An 18,507-nucleotide genomic window follows, 5' to 3' on the forward strand; every position below is an offset into this window, starting at 1 on the left:
CCACGTGAGTGTGCCTCCCGCAGCTGGTATGTCTTCTCTATGGCCCAGAACCGCCAGAACAAACATTGAGAGAGCGCAAAGTAAACAGCCCACTACAAACCTAACGATGCACTGAGACCACAAAAGCAACACGCGCCTCCTGAGGCTAAAGGAAAATCAACAACTCCCAGCTTTTTGTTGACCCATATTATTATTAGAACGTTTATGTCATGCGCAGGCTAAATTATAGAGAAATAGGCAGGAGAAATTATAAAAATGAGGGCTAAAACGTAGACCTAATCATAATTCGAATTGATCATACGTGATGTAGCCACTTTTTATTAATTATCCCTCAATAGGATATAAATATATATTATATAATAATAATAATAATAATAATAGCCGTTTCCCCTTTACTTTTTAAGTACCACAAACGCGGAACAAAATAGTTTGATTATTTATAATGATTGCGACAAACTAATCGGGATTGTTTAAGTTTAGTACTTTTGTAGAAAATATTTTTGCCGTTTCTCACGTTGAAGTTTAAATATTTGACCTTTAGCCTGATCCTTTAAAACTTTAAAAAATAAACTTCAGAATGAACATCTGAATAATATGTCCTCTTTTCACCTAATCTTCACCTTTGATTCACCCTTGCATTGTTTAAAAAATGTATTGTGTTTGGAAATTGAAAAATTGAATTCTAGTGCAAAAACAAGCGCTCTATTTGTAACTAATTTTTCAGCATCCATATTTCATGTTTATAGCCAAAAAATAGCACCCGAAATTAAAGTTTAATTTCCACTGTGTATAGTCTCGACGGATTTTATTGGTGCAAAACAGTACATTGCATGATGAAATGCTTGAAGAAGGTCTCATGAATTTAAAGAAATGAATCGTTTTATTAACTGCTTTTGGTTTGTCTTCTGACCAGTTTAACGACTTGGCAAATGTCAGTCCGTAATAGCCCACCGTGGTAAAGCATTTCACTGAGTATTCCTCTGCAAACCAGAGAAGAACTAAGGGATTTTCTTAGATTTATACTGTTCATTTTTTTTCATATATACAGTAAAAGTGGCAGATCTCAGTCTATTCGGTATAAAATAAACAAAATAAATAAAAACCCAGTCTTAATCGCTTAAGAACCGAGGTCCACCAGGCTTGAAGTTAAAGGTCCCAGTAATGAATCTTGGAGCTGATGTGGGTGTCCTTGCATGCCGTGTACCGACTGCGCGGCGCCGAGGCCGGTCATGGGGTACGCAGACGCGCCGGGGTGGCTCATATTACTCTGGAGCAGAAGCACGGAGTTCTGGTCTGGACTCTGCGGGGGCGAGAATTCGTCCTCCGAGCTTGACATCAGGGACTTCCCGCCGTCCAACGGTGACAGCTGGTTCTGTTTGTTAGCGCCCGTGTTGTTGTTTTCGGTGTTTTCTCTGCAACAAATTATGAGATGCATGAGTGTGACGCAGAAGCATTTAACTTTAGATCAAACATGTTTACATTGTATTTCGATTTAAATAACAAATTACATAGTAAAAGATTTTGAAAATGAAGAATTCATTAACTTAAAGATGAATTTGTGCATTTTACAGATCAACAAATATAGCAAAAAACACATTTATAAACATAATCGAATTTAATTTTCGATTTTGCAGAGTAGCCTATACATAAATAACAGTAGCCTATTCAATCTCAAAAGCGGGCTTCACTGAATACTACCTTTATTCTGTGTAAAGACTGTAAAGTCCAATGTAGGAATAATCTCATCTTTCATATTGTTATTTATCTATTATATGATTATATTAAGGGTTTATCATACTAAAATAAATGAATAGGCTACACGTGAAATCGAAGTAGAAAGTGTTCTGTTTGTCAACAATAGATAACATCAGCGCTGGACAAACATCATCAACAACAACAACTTTATTTCAAAACAATATTCATGTAAAGTAGATAAAAATGCCAGAAGTAGATGTTGAACGATAGTTTTTAGTGCTTGTTTTGTGTGTATCAAATTGATTTTATTTTTCTTCACAGGTAATTTATCTCACCTTTCTTTCGCCTCGGCTGCGCGATCTCTTTGCCTTCTGTTTTTAAACCAGTTGCTCACTTGTGTGGTGGTAAGCCCAGTGGCCTCGGCCAGCTCCCTCTTTTCCCTGGGAGATGGATAGGGATTGTGAGTGTACCATTCGCGTAACACGCCACGGGATTTTTCCTTAAAACAGTAGCTGGTCTCCTCGCCGTCCCATATCGTGCGCGGCAGAGGAAATTTCCTCCGCACCCTGTATTTGCCCACCGCTCCCAGCGGTCGCCCCCTTAGCTTCTCAGCCTCGATGTAATGGGCCTTGAGCCACAGCTGCTGCAGTTTCGGATGGTTGTGCGGGGAGAACTGGTGACTCTCCAGTATCTTATAAAGTTCCCTAAAGTTTCCACGATGAAACGCGACCACAGACTTGGCTTTAAGGACGCTTTCGTTCTTGTGGAGATGGTCGCAGGCCGGAAGCGACCACAGAAATCGGCCGAGACGCTCAAGGTTTCCTCCTTGTTGCAGCACCTCGCACACGCACGCTACCTGCTCCTGGGTGAACCCGAAAGAAGGCAACATTGACATGACGTCTGGTCAGTGCGCTGTATCCAAGCCGCTCTCCTTTAGATGCTATGAAGGAAGCGGGATGGGTGACAGCCTCAGTCTTCGTTTAATTAGAGTGATGAGGTCGTTGGACGAGATTTTTGCGCAGGTAACTGTGCGTTTGGCGACGTGCGCTGCGCGAGCCGTGAAGTTTTGGTTGTTTGTTCAAGACAGTTTGCTCACTATCGAGTCATGTCGCGCTAAAAGAGCACTGCGCGTCTGCTGATTGGCTCTCCATCTGCCCTATCCCCAGCAGCAGTGTGGAGAGAAGTCTGCTTCCATTTCCTCCCACGGGGACTCGGTGGTCTGAAACTGGATCCCCCGTCTCCAGTTCTACCTGAGGGAGACGGGCACCTCGATACTAATCAATTATAGCAACTGTCTAAAGGTAGCATTTACTCACATTTCACCATACAGACTTTACATGTTTATTAAGCAAACGTTGTTGATTTGCCAAATTTGAATTATATATTATAAACAAAGACATCAGCATAGACGGTGGTTAATTATCTTTTATTTATAACCTTTAAAGAGAAAAGACGTTTCTTTTCGCTTTCGTTCTTAATTAATTACTAATTAATAACATTTAATTAAAAGGTACATACGAAAAGCACAAATGTTTTCCCATATCATCTCTGCGAGAACGAAGTACAAAACCTTGGCATATTAACGTGTATTTTAGATCTAACAATTAAGCTAGGTGATTGCTACTAAACTCTTAAAAAAGGTGCTACAAAAAGTTCTACACCGCCATGGCATAGGAGAACCATTTTTGGTTCCCTAAGGAACCATTCAGTCAAATTTCTTAGAGGAACCATTTCTTTCTTACTTTTAATGAGAAAAAGGTGTTTATTTTTAGGAATAAATTCCTATAAATAAATAAATTGACTTTATTTTTAAGAATGTAGACTACAAAAACAATGTTAGCGAGTATTTTTTATTAGCGAAATTGCACTTAAGGGTGTAATAATTGTCATACAGGTAACCAGACAGCTATTTTCATTTTATGGCTTGGCTTGTGCTTATTGTCAAGGGCACACGCTGTGCGCAAGGTCCAGATACACGCAAAGATACTTGGAGGTCCATTAAAAACAATCAGCCTCTCGAGCTGGTAAGATAACCTAATGCTTGACACAGATAACACGCGTCCGCGGCTCTTCAGATTATTCGAACGAACGCCCAAGCCTGGTACGATCCCTGAAATGGCGATTGTAAATGATCAAGATCAATTTATTTAGAGAATAACAAAGCCATTTCCTCAGTTTAATTGCCCCGCATCTGATGTTTATTTGAATTTCACAAAATTAAGAAACCACTACTATAACTTGATAGGGCGAATTCACCTGCAATAGGGACAGTTTTTGGCAGTCATCTCAAATATGTCAAAAATACATATATAAACACACACACACACACACACACACACACATATTTTAGCTTGCACTTTGGGTTGTTAGGACAAACCTAACAATTTGTTTTTAAATATTTTATGTTTAAAATGGCTTAATTCTTTTTTCTTTTTACTTTTTCATTTAAGATAAAGACATCAGGCATACACTGTGAATAAATGGCACATAACTGATTTGTATATGCTGCTGGCTCATCTCTCTCTCTCTCTCTCTCTCTCTCTCTCTCTCTCTCTCTCTCTCTCTCTCTCTCTCTCTCTCTCTCTCTCTCTCTCTCTCTCTCTCTCTCTCTCTCTCTCTCTCTCTCTCTCTCTCTCTCTCTCTCTCTCTCTCTCTCTCTCTCTCTCTCTCTCTCTCTCTCTCTCTCTCTCCTCTCTCCCGGTACAGTGAAATCTAAAACCGGTGCATTAGTAAATGAGTTCTGTGTTCGTCGAGGTTCTGCCATCCAGACGTTGTTTTAAGGCATAGATCGCGTTTCTTTATCTACGTCGAGATCTGCAATCTGACACCACGGCGACGCAAAACTCACAATCACTCACCGAGAATGGAGCACCTCTTTTTAATTTAATTTAGAAGCAGCGTTCATGTTTAAGACAGCATTAAAGCCCTCTCCAAGCAGGGGCCGTTTATGTAGACTACACTTTAGGAGCCTCCCCTGTTCCTTCTGTTTCAAACTGAAATGATCTTGCAAGCTTATTTTCGGCCTCAGAATTTTGGGATGAAACGAGGACTTAATCGGTTTTAGCTGTCAATCCGTACACCTGTGAAAACAACTCTTTTTTGCTCACTGTCTCTGAAGGGTCAGAGAGAAACAGGCTAATGAAAGCTGCCCCATCCATCTGTCTGTCTTGAAGGATCACCCAATACACAAATAATACTTTTTTTTATCTTGCTAAACATATGTTCACAGTTTTAAAATGTTTAAATAAAAAAATTAAATATTACAAAACTTTACAATATACAAATAAATAAAATGAGATTTAAGCCTATTTTGGTTTAAATATTTTTCATTTTGTGATTTTAAAATAAAGTTACCGTGTCGAAGTAGCCTACTAACTTTGCAAACATGCATCAATTTAATATAAGGCGTATCGCCAAGAAAATCTTTTATGACATTTTAATCACCTTATTGGATTTAACGAAGTTTTATACGTTTATAACGGACGGTTTTCCAATTCGTATAACAAATTTTCCATTGTTGTATGATACTTTATTGAATTTAACGACATTTAAGGTCTATTCGTCAGTATAGGATAAAGTATCAGCTGCAGGGTTGTGATTGACGGCGAGCGGGTTGTCGTAATGTCTCCAGCACATTGCGGCGCGCCCCCTCCTTAAACCTCAGAAATCGAAAGGCCGTGCCCGTTCTCAGGCCTTGATCATTTCAAGATGTGCTCTTTTATGGCCTAAAGGCGAGGGTTGGCAAGGTCGACGCTAACTCCTGCACACATACCAATGGTAAACAAACCATAAACTGCTTCCCTCAAAAATACATCATGGTATACCTTATACAATATGTATACAATGAGATCATTCTTCTAAAATGAGCTTTAATCATATTCATAGTCCAAACAATCCCTACTCAGTTTTTTCTTTTTTTCTTCTTTTTTTAATTGTACAAGAAAATCTGAGTTGGTAATTGTTAAAAAAAAATTAAATCAGATGTTTTTTCAAAATAATCCAATAATCTGGGATGACTAAAACGTTTATTTTTTGTTACAATTAACATTTAATTTAATTTAATTTAATAATGCTGATTAAAATAAAGCATTAAAATAAAGTCCAATATTATTAATAATTTGTGAAGAGGTAATTTATCCAAAAAGGCTGAAGTTGGACTTTTAATTATTGTATAGTCATTGGATAAATGAATGTAATCTGACCTCACAAGCAGTCTTATGTTAACATAATCATGGGTTATGCTGATCTCATTTGCTAGGTGGTCTAAAGTGTTGTCCCAAATTACCTTAATTCACCAAATACATCACTTTAGCTCATTTTAGCTAATTGTTTTTTAAAGGGTCATTAATCAAAGCTTATTGCTACAGTTTCTGAGTTTTACCGAAGTTATTTTCTTGATGAAATTATATAAAATTTGTGTTGTAGATCAGCGGTTCTCAAACTGGGGGGCCTGGGGGCCGCGAGATGGCACCAGGGCGGCCCCAGTTTTATGAAGATTTTATAGAATAGGCCTACATGAATTTATCAAACATTTTGTGTAATTAAACCCAAAAGAATAAGGCTGCTAACCAACACCAAAACGTTGTATAATTTAATATGTTTTGTTTAATTAAAATTTTAAGTCTTAGAATGTTTTATGTTATACATTTTCTTTGATCGAGCGCAAATGGATGCACCATGCACAAGTGGGGCGTACGCCGAAAAAAGTTTAAGAACCACTGATGTAAAATATCTGGTTTCAGGACGTTCTATACTAATTTATTTATGTTATGAATACCATGCGTACTGCATTTTTAATCGATTGATATCACAGCCCATAAATGCTGTAAAAATAAGTAAGTATATTTTAATGATCTAAAATGTATTTTAAATAAACATATCCTGAAAATTCAATTGCAAAGCAATCTTGATTTCCAGGCGACTGCATGTTTCACTTATTGGAAAGAGACAAACAGGTGAAGAGAATATACAAATTTAAATATTGAATGAATTCAAAAATATTATTAAGTGACTTTATTTACTAAATATAGAATTTTAGTTTTTATTTGTAAATGTGATCCTTTCTTATCAACGTTTTCAAATTTATAATTATGAACATCTTTCACAATATTAATGGATTATAGAAATGGGGGTCATTTAGCACTGACCCCTGCTGGCTCGGATGTTGTAGTTATAGAACTATATGTGCGTGCGTGTGTGCGTGCGTGTGTGTTCATGAAATAAAGTTAGATATAATATACTTTTATATAATCCCTAATTACTTTGTCTCTGTGTATAAAATCATTAGCAATTTTTGTGGACATCCATTTTTAAACGCACACACTCGTGCATTCTTTTGCCCAGCGTCTTCATAAACAAACCCTAATTGTGGCCCCACTGAATCCCTGCTCCCTAGATTTAAGAGGGAGTGTACAAGTGGTGGGTCCCAGAACCCAGTTGCCCCTTGACCTCACATTAGCACAGTGTATAGTGCTGTGGCGCAGTGGGCACGAGGGTCAGGTTACATATGCCACAGAGTCTGCTGTGCCTTACTAAATGTCACACTTTGAAACCTCTATAGAAAAAGTCAGGGGTCAGGTTCTTTAATAAGCCCACTTCTGCAGGGTTCCTTCATTTTTACGACCTGTCTCTCCCAAAATTTATTGGTATCTTTAACACTACGTTTAAAAACATGGACAGAATATTGCTTTTCTTTTTGCAGCGTGAACCTATTTTTACTTTATGTTGTAAATCTGCTAAAACAAGTCTGTTAAAATTGCTTTAAAAGGGCTTTTCTCATAAGATGTTTGATTTGCTTCACATTAAGCGACCTTATCTTTACTTCATTCTTTTGGTGAAATTGGATAGCGAATTAAATGGAAAAAATGTTTTCTTTTTCTCTGTGCCTTTTGTAAGGTAACTCAATAATTCACCTTATTCATACAAGATGATGGTATGACATCTGTATTGAAATAATACTGTAAAAGCAACATAATACCGTTTCTCATGAAACACAAAGTGACACACAGTCAGCCAGGTGGAAATTGGGGACATGAAACACACATGTCCCTTTTTCTTGCGGCCATCGCTTCTTTGCTCAAAGCCCCAGACAATAGCGCTTTCTTACCCTTCAATATTCCAGGAGGCGTCATCTGATACCTGGTAATCATCTAATCTAGTGCCCTAGGCGACAAGGTCACCTTTGGGCAGGTAACAATAGATTCTTTGCCCAATGTGCTTTTTTGTCTTTTCCTTTGTGCAAGCCAGAAAATCTTACCTGGGCGGCATTTAGTAAGCGCTGACTCACACGGCCCTTGGTTAGACGACTGTGCATGGGAAGGAAACGTTCCCACGACAGTACACAGACTGTCCCACTCGTGTTTCTACAATCAAAAATTTCATTTCAAGTAAGTTACAAAAGCAATGCTAACACAAACCTGAGCAGAATCCTGATTAATGATCATCATAATATTAAAAAAAATCTGTCATCGCCCCTTCATAAACAGCCACAAATTATGCGTGCCCCGATTTTGCCCCGATGTCCCAGCCAAAATTCTATTTCTGTCAGATCATGTGACAAAGATTCAGGAAATCTAATAAGGATATGTAACTTCTCCTCATATACTCTTGTCTTTTTGGATGACCTTTACTTTGAGTAATGACAGGTACCATATGACACCATGTAAGACCGAGTGGGGGTGTTCAGCTGCCAGGCTTTGGCAGACGATCATAGAGGACGCCCCTGGTGTGAACACAACCCTGATCTGTAGTGCGCTGCAAATGTGTACATTCATGCATTAGTAATGTCTGAGATCACAGCCAGCCATCCAGGGGGTCCAAGCTGTAGCCTAATCTTGTTAAATGGAGAGTCTTGGGCATCCTGAAGACTGACGTCAGGCGTGCTATGGGTTAAAATGCGTGAGGCATCTTACCTGGTGCTTCCAATAAAAGATTATTCATTTCAGGTGATGTCACGAGTTGAGACTAAGGATTCTAACGTGATACATTGGTGTATATGACATAGACAACTCATGGATCATTCATTATATATGTACAAATATAAATATTTAATAGGGTGGGATGGTTTAGAAAAATAGCTATCTTTCAAGCAGGACGTACGTACGTTTGAAGTTTTTCATGGTTCTTGCAGTATGTACAGTGCATATGTTTGTTATATTTTATATAGACGTCCTGCGACGAACTCTGTGTTGGGCTTAATTTTAAAGAAAGTGTGAAACGAAAATGAAGTAGACATATCAACACGTCCAAGTCATTTGAAAATACAACAGAGAAAAACAAGCACTCCTTATTTCAATTACTTTTGATGATTTCTTGCAAACAAATAAGATGCATGTTTAACTTCGCTCTTATCGCTTCCTTGCATATTGACAGTTTATGTGGAAGGCACGTTTCGCTAATGGTACATATTTAAAAGAAGCATATAAGTTTGAATCACAAAAAATATAACACAAAATCCATAAAAGTCAAACATAACAAAATAAGCTTTATCGCATTTGTATAATCACACTCAAAGAATTTAAATACAAAAGACCAACAACGACAACAACAAAAACACATGTGCTTCAATAACGTCCTCTTAAAAGAAATAAGGCTACAGTTTTTGCATTTTGATTCAGAGCACATTTGCATTGTGCTTTAATGGGTCTGTCTTTCAGTCTTGTATTTTTATGAGGTGAGCGTGAAGACAGTGCAGCTAAATAATCTTCAAAAGGTCAGTGCATTGCCTGGTATGTTTGCAGCCCTCTTAGTGCAACTTAGGACAAAAAGGCACTGTTCACATTGTTTCACTACTTAAATCCACCATCAGGCTTTGAAGCTTTGAAAATGATTTGTGCTTGCGGGGTCCTTGTTATTACGCCACGATGCAATGCGACAAAACCAGTCCAGCACAAGCTTTTGATTGCTAATGCACAAATCATAGGTCACTTCCATCATCTTCCATCTGTACGGTCTGCAGCTTAGCAAGCTCTTTACCTTCCATGTCCAGATCTCCACAAACAACCCTAACCGGACCTTCTCCTGGCCTAGCCGGGACCGGCAGGCTGTTGGACAGGGACAACCGGACACCTCGGGATCCGTAGTCTGAGGACAGAATTCCATTGTTTTCCTGGAGGCCCCGTCCAGTTTGATTCAGGGTGTGGTGGACTTCTGAGCCGGAGAGGGCAGAGGTGACTGTGGCTGTGACTGTAGGGCAGAGAGAACCACTGGTGGATGAAGAAGAGCCAAGATTTGAAGAAAGGAAGAGGGAGGCTGTGTAGCCCAGGTTGCCGCCTTGATCCAGGGGTATTTCAGAGGGGTAGGTATAACTTCCAGCCACGTCCAAAGGCTCCTGCTTGACGGTCTGGGTGTAGAGCAGAGTTTGGCTCGAGTGCTGGGGGGAGTTGCTGACCACATTGCCCAAAGGAGCCGAGCCTGTGGGGGAACAAATGTTCAACTTAGTTTGGTTTGTTCTCCATCACACTCTTAAGATTTGACTTGTTTACTTTTTTTGCTTTTTAAACCAATGAATATATTGTACTGTAACCCCAAACACTTTGACCGGGCCAAACCAGATAAACCAGACTCCCTCCCCCTGTGTAATGCATTTTTTTTAGTTGGCTATAGCTGCTATAACCATTACCACTTAAAACAATTAAATGTATAAGAGAGAGGCGAAGGTGCGATACGTTTATACAGAGAAGACTCTTTAATATCTATCCCAAGTGATTCGCTTGTTTCTCTCGCTCTCTCTCTTTATTTCTTATTTTCTTTTGCTCTGAACTTTTCTAGTGAACTGTAAAATGAAACACCTTTTTCTTTTTCTGTTTGCGGTTAGACTCGCTATGATTTCCTTGTAATTCTAGAATGTGGTTCTTGGCACATGTCTCTTGCAGTGACAGCTTCTGGCTTGTGGCCCGACACTTTTCTTCCATTAGGCTCGCACAAATGTCTGATAAACAATCACACCCCGTACTCCCCCTATACCTACTTTCTCAAAACTAGAACCAAATTTTTTTCTTTAGTACTTCTCACAAAAATCTTTAGAATTTTGTGCCAAAAAATCTTGAGAATTTTTAATGATTTTTTTGTTTTGTTTCCCAAGCATTGCTTATTGGAGAAGATAGCTGGAATCCAAAACCATCAGATTTTCCAGCCTGATCTCACGAGAATTTCTATTTCGTACATATTTATGAGATGGCTAATTCGTATGAATTTGTACAAAGTTAATCATGCAAAAGTGTTTCGAAACACCATCCCTAAACCCAATGACACAGGGGTCAAGGCAAATCGTACAAAAATGTACAAATGTGGTCGTACAAATGAACCACCTCATAAAATACGTACGAATTGCCATGAGATAGCGTTGGATTTTCTGCTATTGTTCAGAAACCATATCTCCCCAGTCTTTACTACAGAGACGAGAACGGCACTAAAAGGAAATTGCTATTGTTTCTTTGTATTTTTGAGTGAGGCGCTGGACATCAAACTTTGCGTTTTTATGAAGACTTATTTTATTGAATTGCCTTTTAAATTACGAGCAGAAGGAAACAGGGTTTTGGCTAAACAATTTTAATATCTTCATTTTCTTGCTGGATCGTTTGTGCTCAACTGTTTTCCTTCTAAATCAAAAGTTCAGCCAGGGGTGGGTTTGTTTTTATGTGGCTCGTAAACTGCATATTAAAGGATAAAACAGACGAGCGAGAGAGGAGCAGAACACAGCTAGCCTTGCTGTTATTGATGTGGCCATAAAATATTCATGGAAAGAACCATTAGTGAGTGGTTAGGGCCATGGAGAGGAGGTGGGGACAGTGTTGAGAGGCCTGCATTTGGTATGATCCTCTAGCCAGTTGACCTGGACCCCCACATGCCTCTCACGATTTTATCCACAATACACTCCAACCGGCCGTGACCCTCGGTGCTCTCTAGCGAAACCTCAGCTTTTTTGCAGCAGGGACTGCGGTTACTTTTGGCGAGCTTATCCATATGCAATGTGCCGTCAAAGTATTCTCCAAAGTGATGATGTAATTACCCCGCTCTTATGAGCTTACTAGAAGTGTTCTGACTACTTTACACGTTGTAATTGTATCTTCAAAGAAATATGCATGAGACGCTGAGAAGCCGAGTCTGCAGTTTCAAATCAAAAGTGGCAGGAAAAAATTACAACTTTTGTCTGTACCCAATTAGATTGTAAAATAAATCATAAAGGAAGACATTTACACAACATATGTATGCATATGAGATCCAGTCTTTGAAAACCCAGACCAATACTTTTTTTGTAATTTTATGGTAAAGGACAATTGGTAAAATATAACCTTGATCTATTTAATACTGAGTAAGTAAATCAATGAGTGAAATCCTACTCTCATAATTGGATTTCACAGACAGGGTCACATGTTTAACAAATATATATAAAATAGAAAGGACTTCCTACCATGGTTGGATGATGTAGAGGATGGTGCAAGCATCAGAGGAGGAAGACCCATGGTTGTTTCAGTACCTGGGAGGTTGACTACACTATAACCGCTGAGATGAAGAGCTCCTGAGGTAGTGGATGGTGTGGATGGGGCAGAAGCAAAAGAGACCACTGAAGAAATGACTCCATCTTCACCACTGGAAACGAGAGTTTGCATGGCCTCCAGCTTTCCAGGGGACGTTTCAGAGACCCCCATTGAGAAAGGAGCATATGACACAGAAGACCCACCCAACAGTCTCTCCTGGCTATGATGAGAAAAGAAATGGCCACCTGTGGCACCAAGTCCATTGAGGAGAGCATTGTTACTATGGGACTGAACATAGGCTCCACCATTGATGTAGTGAGCATTTACACTTGCCAGGTCGCCATTAAAACCCATTCCTCCAGCTGCATGTGAGGACATCTTAACATCTCCAATCTGTTGAATGACAGTCGTTCCTCCATCCGAATAAAGCGTAGGGGGGGCTGTTCCATGTGTGACTGAGCTTGAAGAGCCACTTGACAGGGGACGTGGTGACAAATCCTCCTGGCCCTTAGTGGACTCATCTTCTGTACTGTGATTGCCATCTGACTCACTGAAAAATAGACATGTGGTTTATGAAACAAATCAAACACTGTGTTAAAACACCAAATCTTAATACAGTAGATGTCCAAATAGATCAAACAATCGTCCTGCCTACTACACCAGAAATTATTTTTCTAACTATGACTATGTCCAGATTTGGGATCTAGTTCACTGGTTCTTCCACTAGGACTCAAGATAATTTACTTTGTGTGTTAGTCAAAGATACTTAAATGTTAACTCTGTTGTGAGTTAACACTTCTACTCAACCATAAGGCAAAAACAGAGATGGAGGGGAAGTACAGCAGGCAGGAGATGAAGTGATGATAGAATTAAACGAGTAGTTTATTGAATAATCTTAGTTGTGTTCTTAATGCTCAGTCTGGCAAGAAACAGATTCAGCTAATGTTATTAATTGTCATAATAAATTCAAAGCACAGCCCTTGGTGTTTACATAAAATGATTTAATGTAAAATCCCAACATTTTGTCTTTAATTATTTTGTCCATTTTAGATTCTAATATTAAAATGATCTATATTCATTACAAAGCTAAATGTTGGCTGCAAAAAAAGAGAAATTAGTTGTAACTTGCACCTTAATCTGTGAATTAAAAAATACAGTTCAATATTTCAATATGGAAAAACTAATACAATTTAAAATAATTATCTTGGTTTTATGGTAATCCACTAATAGCTTCATTAGCAGCACTTATGCACTAATGTAATAAAACAGAATAAATTAGACCTTATCAAATCCATTATAACAAATAGCTCACTGCAAATCTTTCAAAGTAGTTCACCTCTATAAAAAGTACTGCTCTAAAAAAACGTATTTTACAATAAAAACAATCTGCAAATATCTCAGTCATCATTTCCAGAGAGGACCTTTTGCCCTCTGGGGTCAAAAAACAGATAAAAGCATCTTGGCTCTTGGAGGCATTTGGTGGGTCTCTTTACAGACCATGACAGCTGCGGGTGCATCGTCCAGAGAGCCCAGAACAGTCAAGTCATCTATACAAAGATCTTATTGACACGACAAGCCGTTAGTGTTTCTTCATCCATACGGCGCACATATGGAGTTCATGAGCATCTCCGTTCACACAAAGAGTATTTATCTCGGCCAGGGCGATGGCATCAAAGCAATCCTGACCCATACGGAAAAAAAGTTGACTTCCCTTATTTACAAGACTACTAATTTATGTATATGATAAAGCAACACATGCGGGATGATTTAAAACTATTTTCTACCGCAGCATGAAACTCTGTAAAGCAAACAAGAAGTTTGCACATACAGATCCGTCCTTATCTGCTTCAGAGCCTCAAGCTGTGAAGAGGATTTTGGGCACGTCAGGAGATTGAGTGGAGATCTCTCTGTCTGATTATCAGGGTGGGACAATGGGCTTCAAATCCAGAAACAAACACAGACAATGGCTATGTTAATGTAATGACTGATGATATCTAAGGTAAACCGAGGGTCTGTTTTGACTGTATTTTTGCCTGATAAAATGTTTGTCAGGTCTTTGTTTTGCTTATCCAATTAATGCGACACTTTTAATTGAATACTTATCCAGTTTATGAAATAGAGGCTTGTGTGTTGGCCGAACTAAAGGCGTCACGGTCTCAAGGTTTGTAAAAACTACACCTCATTTAAGCTTCGTATTTCAAAACACTGGCGAAACGTGCCCACGGCTAGATCAGTGCGCGTTCTCGCATCCATTTTCACTAAGAGCCTTTTAAACGAATGCATAGTATCCACACAAATAACTTGACGTTGAAATGTCGTGTTCTTGTAACTGGTCAAATATTGCACCAAGGTCATGAGTTCGTTTCTCAGGGAATACACATACTGATAAAATGCCTGTATAGCTTCAATGCATTGCGCTTTGGATAAAATCACTAAAATATGCGTAAATATAAACTGTGTCGTACCTTTTTGACTGCGCTTCGGACGGATTTCGATCTCTCTGTCTCCTGTTCTTGAACCAGTTGCTGACTTGCGTCAGAGACAGTCCTGTTATTTTTGCCAAATTTCGTTTTTCGGCCGGAGAGGGATATCGGTTTCGTTTATACATATCCTTTAAGGCATTTCTGGACCTCTCTTTAAAACAATACACCGTCTCCTCTCCGTCCCAAATAGTCCGAGGCAGAGGATATTTCCTGCGTAAGCGATACTTGTCCACGGCACCCAGCGGTCGACCCCGCGCCTTCTCCGCTTCGGTGTAACGCGCCTTGTACCACATATCCTGGAGAGACGAGTGGTTTGACGGGCTGAAACTGTGATTCTCCAAAATACAGTACAGCTCTTGGTAGCGCGCCTGGTGAAACGCAACTATGGCTTGCGCTTTAAGGATGCTCTCGTTGCCCCGCAGCAGGTCGCTCTGCGGCAGTGACCAGAGGAACCTCGCCAAGCGCTCCACGTTTCCACCCTGCAGCAGCGCTTCGCAGACGCACGCAACCTGCTCGGGGGAGAAAGCCAGGGAGCCCGGTGCGCAGTCCAAAAGTTCGGTTCGGACTCCATCGATGGACGAGACTGAAGTTGTATTCTCCATAGACAACTCCGCGGGGTCCAGCGGTGACAGCTTGACACTCCCACGGTTCTCCAGTACCCTTGCGTTCTCCCTCTTGATCTCATCGGCACCAATGACCTCGCTCGAGGAAGAAGACATTTTTAACGCGTCCTGATAAGTCACTCCTATGGGTTTCAGGCAGCACATCAGGCGATCGGGTTTCGCCCCTCCATCCTAGCGCGATCAGGTAACTGCTGTGGATAAGATCTCGCGTCTCCACCACAAGTTTAACTCCACAGCCCACGTTGAAAAGGAGTGCGAGTGGGGAGCGCGTTTTTGATTCGCCGCCGGGACTCCGCGGGGAGGGGCGAGTACGTGAAGGCAAATGTTTGCCCTGGGAACGTCTATCAGGCGTGGAGTTTATAACGTTGGTACCTGCGCAAGGTAAGCGAACCATTAAGCAAAGAAACGCGCAGAAGATGTGTTTCCCAACTATGAGAGAAAATATTTTCTCTGAGAATGAAAGTATTTACTATGTCTTCAGAGGTCCTCAGGACCTCTTTGCAAGGTTAAAGGTTATTTAAAATGTGGTTAATATGTACGTGTTAAAACAAATCTTTGATATTTATACAGATTCTGGACCAAACAAAGTGTCTCTTGCTACATTTAGTTTACATGTTGTCTATATTATGTCCAGTTGTAGCAGAAAAAAACAGGTGCTGTTTGTGTTCAAAAATTGTTAAACAAAAGTGAGACTTATGCTGCAGTAAATAACAATTAACAAATATCAATCAACATCAATCCACCTAACACACCTAACAAATGCGATGCAGTGGTTAAGCAAGATTATTTGCAAGTTCTTTTAACTCCTTTTTTGCAAGTGCATGTTTAAGCTGTTCCAGTGCTGTTTGATCTTTTTGATTGCATTTTATCCTAATTTATTACTGCAGCTGCAAGAGTGAAACAAATTTTGTATTTCTTGTACATACCAATTTTGTTACCTAGCCACAGCAGGCTGATGTTGGTTTTCAAAATGGAACACTAAGCAAATTCATAAACATAACACTGACTTGGTTGACCTTACCTGAGGTGTGTTCAACAAGCTCGATAAAACACTGTCCTTGCAAGAGCAGCACATGTGTTAGGGTATGGATGTGTGATGCCAGTTTGGACTGCTATACGACTACACCACTTGGACAAACACACAGAAACGAGTGTAAAATATAGTAAAAGTTTGATGGAATGTGTGTTAGGTTGCGTTGCATGATTTTAACGTTTGGTTAAATTTAAAGGGATAGTTCACCCAAAAATGAAAATTCTCTCATCATTTTTTACTCTCATATTGTTACAAACCTGTATAAATTGAACACGAAGGAAGATATTTTGAGGAATGTTTGTATACAAACCAATCATGAGCCTTATTCTCTTCCAAAGTAGGAAAAAGAATACTATGGAAGTGAATTGGGCTTATGAATGATTTGGTTACAAACATTCCTCAAAATATCTTCCTTTGTGTTCATCAGAACAAAGAAATTTACACAGGTTTGTAACAACATGAGAGTCAATAAATGATGATTAACTATCCCTTTAAAGGGTCTATTGGGTTAGCATTTTGTCCAAAAAATGAATGCCAATGATTTGTATTTGTACAAAACACAATAGCAGCAACATTAATATTATGCCATGCACCCTAGTTGACATTGACAACATTTACATTTAGTTGTCTTGCACGTTCATAGACATCCAAAAAATACTCTTAGCCAGATGATATTTAAGGAACCTTAAACAACCACAAAACCTTTCTGTTGCACAAAAAGTTCTTGTAGCGGAGAAAGGATCTACAGACTATAAAAAGATTTGAAAGAAATGGTTCCTTTGGGAACATTTGACAGCCCCCTTTTTTAAGTTCACATACCATCTCAGTGCAGTGATATTCAACATTACTGTCCACCTTAAACAGATGGGGCACCTGACCTTAATAACTCAATATGCAGCCTGTAAAAGCTAATTGGTTATGTTTATATGGCGTGATCTGTAGAACCAAAAGTTTTGGGAATTCTAAATGTTGCACTGTGCCTCTCAACTGTCCACACTTTTAAAAAGAAAAGTTAGAGGTTCTTTATCAGGCTTTATGGTTCCATACAATACCTTAAACATCCGCAGAATCTTTCTTTTCCACAAAATATTTTTTGTATAGTGAAAAAATGTGAAGAACCTATAGTCTTTATTTTTAAGAGCATATCCGTCTGTCCATTTGTCAGACATGCTCTGCCTCTTCATCGCACACTTTGTTTCTCAGTTTGTCATGCTGTTTACTGGAAACTGAAGTTTTGTATCGGAGCCAACAACTGCAACAGCTGACAGGAGGCCCTAGAAACCTCTTACACAAAAGCAGAGGGAGTTTGACGTGACTGCATCCCTAAAATTAAACGCAGCACAAACAGAATACCTGGCAGCAGCTCTGTGCACAACCGGGTATTCACATGCTCTTTGGTATGAGGGTGGTACGTAGGTACCGGTATTTATGCTGCCCAGTGCTCATGGGGGCACGTGGCCTGGTTTACAACGGTAAACTAAGTCTGGGATCTACAGTGCTATCAGGAATGGACGTGTAATGAGGAAAGCTGTCATGAACTTGTGTTTATGGCGCTTTACGAACATCAGTATATAACCTTTGCGTAACCTTGAGGTATTCACAGCTAGCTTATGACAGCTTGCAGCTGTAAATTGTCCACTGTGTTCCCTTTGTGCCTTACCCAGCTTAAAACACGCCTGTTGTTGTGGGCATGATTATCAGGTAATTTCTAGTTTTTTTGTGGTGAACATCACAGGTCATTGTCCGCTTAATCGATTTTGTGGATGAAGTCTTCTGTTTTTGTTTTGTTTTATTTTCCACTTTTCTTTATAAGGGTGTTATCTCTAATCAAGGTGTGATGAAATGATTCACTTTTAACAATCAATCACTGTCACATGACCATATTTGTCAGCACGTACGCATTTACATACACACACACACGTTTTATTTGATTTATCTTTCTTGCTTCGCAATTGAAAAAGTAACTGGTGACTCTTGTCTTTTAGTGAAGTCCATAAGAGTCAGATGCAGTTTGTTATTGGGTTAGTCATAAGTGTGAGTGTAATACCAGCAGATGATAGAAAACATATGCAATGGAAACCATTGCACTGTTTTAATCAATAAACCAAAAAGGTCAGAGTCAAAAGTAAGCGAATTTATATAATATTTAAATATCAAATCTACTTAGGGGGATCTAAATACAACATGTCCATCAT

The 18,507-nt window shown here is 39.4% G+C and overlaps 2 protein-coding genes across 2 annotated transcripts; both read right to left on the reverse strand.

Annotated features, from left to right (window-relative positions):
* Positions 1-766: 766 nt before the first annotated feature.
* On the reverse strand, positions 767-2,863 carry six1b (SIX homeobox 1b). Its single transcript, XM_065257200.1, has 2 exons — positions 2,031-2,863; positions 767-1,412 (listed from the first exon to the last, which is right to left on the reverse strand). The coding sequence occupies exons 1-2, from the start codon at positions 2,588-2,590 to the stop codon at positions 1,118-1,120; spliced, it is 855 nt and encodes a 284-aa protein (XP_065113272.1). The 5' UTR covers positions 2,591-2,863; the 3' UTR covers positions 767-1,117.
* Positions 2,864-8,977: 6,114 nt separating this feature from the next.
* Positions 8,978-15,431, reverse strand: six4b (SIX homeobox 4b). The gene is made up of 3 exons (XM_065257201.1): positions 14,639-15,431; positions 12,107-12,723; positions 8,978-10,107 (listed from the first exon to the last, which is right to left on the reverse strand). Exons 1-3 carry the CDS (start codon positions 15,421-15,423, stop codon positions 9,611-9,613), a joined length of 1,899 nt encoding a protein of 632 aa, XP_065113273.1. The 5' UTR covers positions 15,424-15,431; the 3' UTR covers positions 8,978-9,610.
* Positions 15,432-18,507: the final 3,076 nt, after the last annotated feature.

The sequence above is a fragment of the Paramisgurnus dabryanus genome, chromosome 12 (genome assembly GCF_030506205.2).
Source record: "Paramisgurnus dabryanus chromosome 12, PD_genome_1.1, whole genome shotgun sequence".
Classification (NCBI taxonomy): domain Eukaryota; kingdom Metazoa; phylum Chordata; class Actinopteri; order Cypriniformes; family Cobitidae; genus Paramisgurnus; species Paramisgurnus dabryanus.

Bases quoted from the DNA above. Each gene is read 5' to 3' on its own strand.
- six1b (XM_065257200.1), bottom strand. From the start codon at position 2,590: ATGTCAATGTTGCCTTCTTTCGGGTTCACCCAGGAGCAGGTAGCGTGC. The intron at 1,413-2,030 runs GTGAGATAAATT...AATTTGTTGCAG, and splicing joins GCAGCCGAGGCGAAAGAAAG to AGAAAACACCGAAAACAACA.
- six4b (XM_065257201.1), bottom strand. From the start codon at position 15,423: ATGTGCTGCCTGAAACCCATAGGAGTGACTTATCAGGACGCGTTAAAA. The intron at 12,724-14,638 runs GTACGACACAGT...TCTATTTTTCAG, and splicing joins TCCGAAGCGCAGTCAAAAAG to TGAGTCAGATGGCAATCACA. The intron at 10,108-12,106 runs GTAGGAAGTCCT...GTTCCCCCACAG, and splicing joins CTCTACATCATCCAACCATG to GCTCGGCTCCTTTGGGCAAT.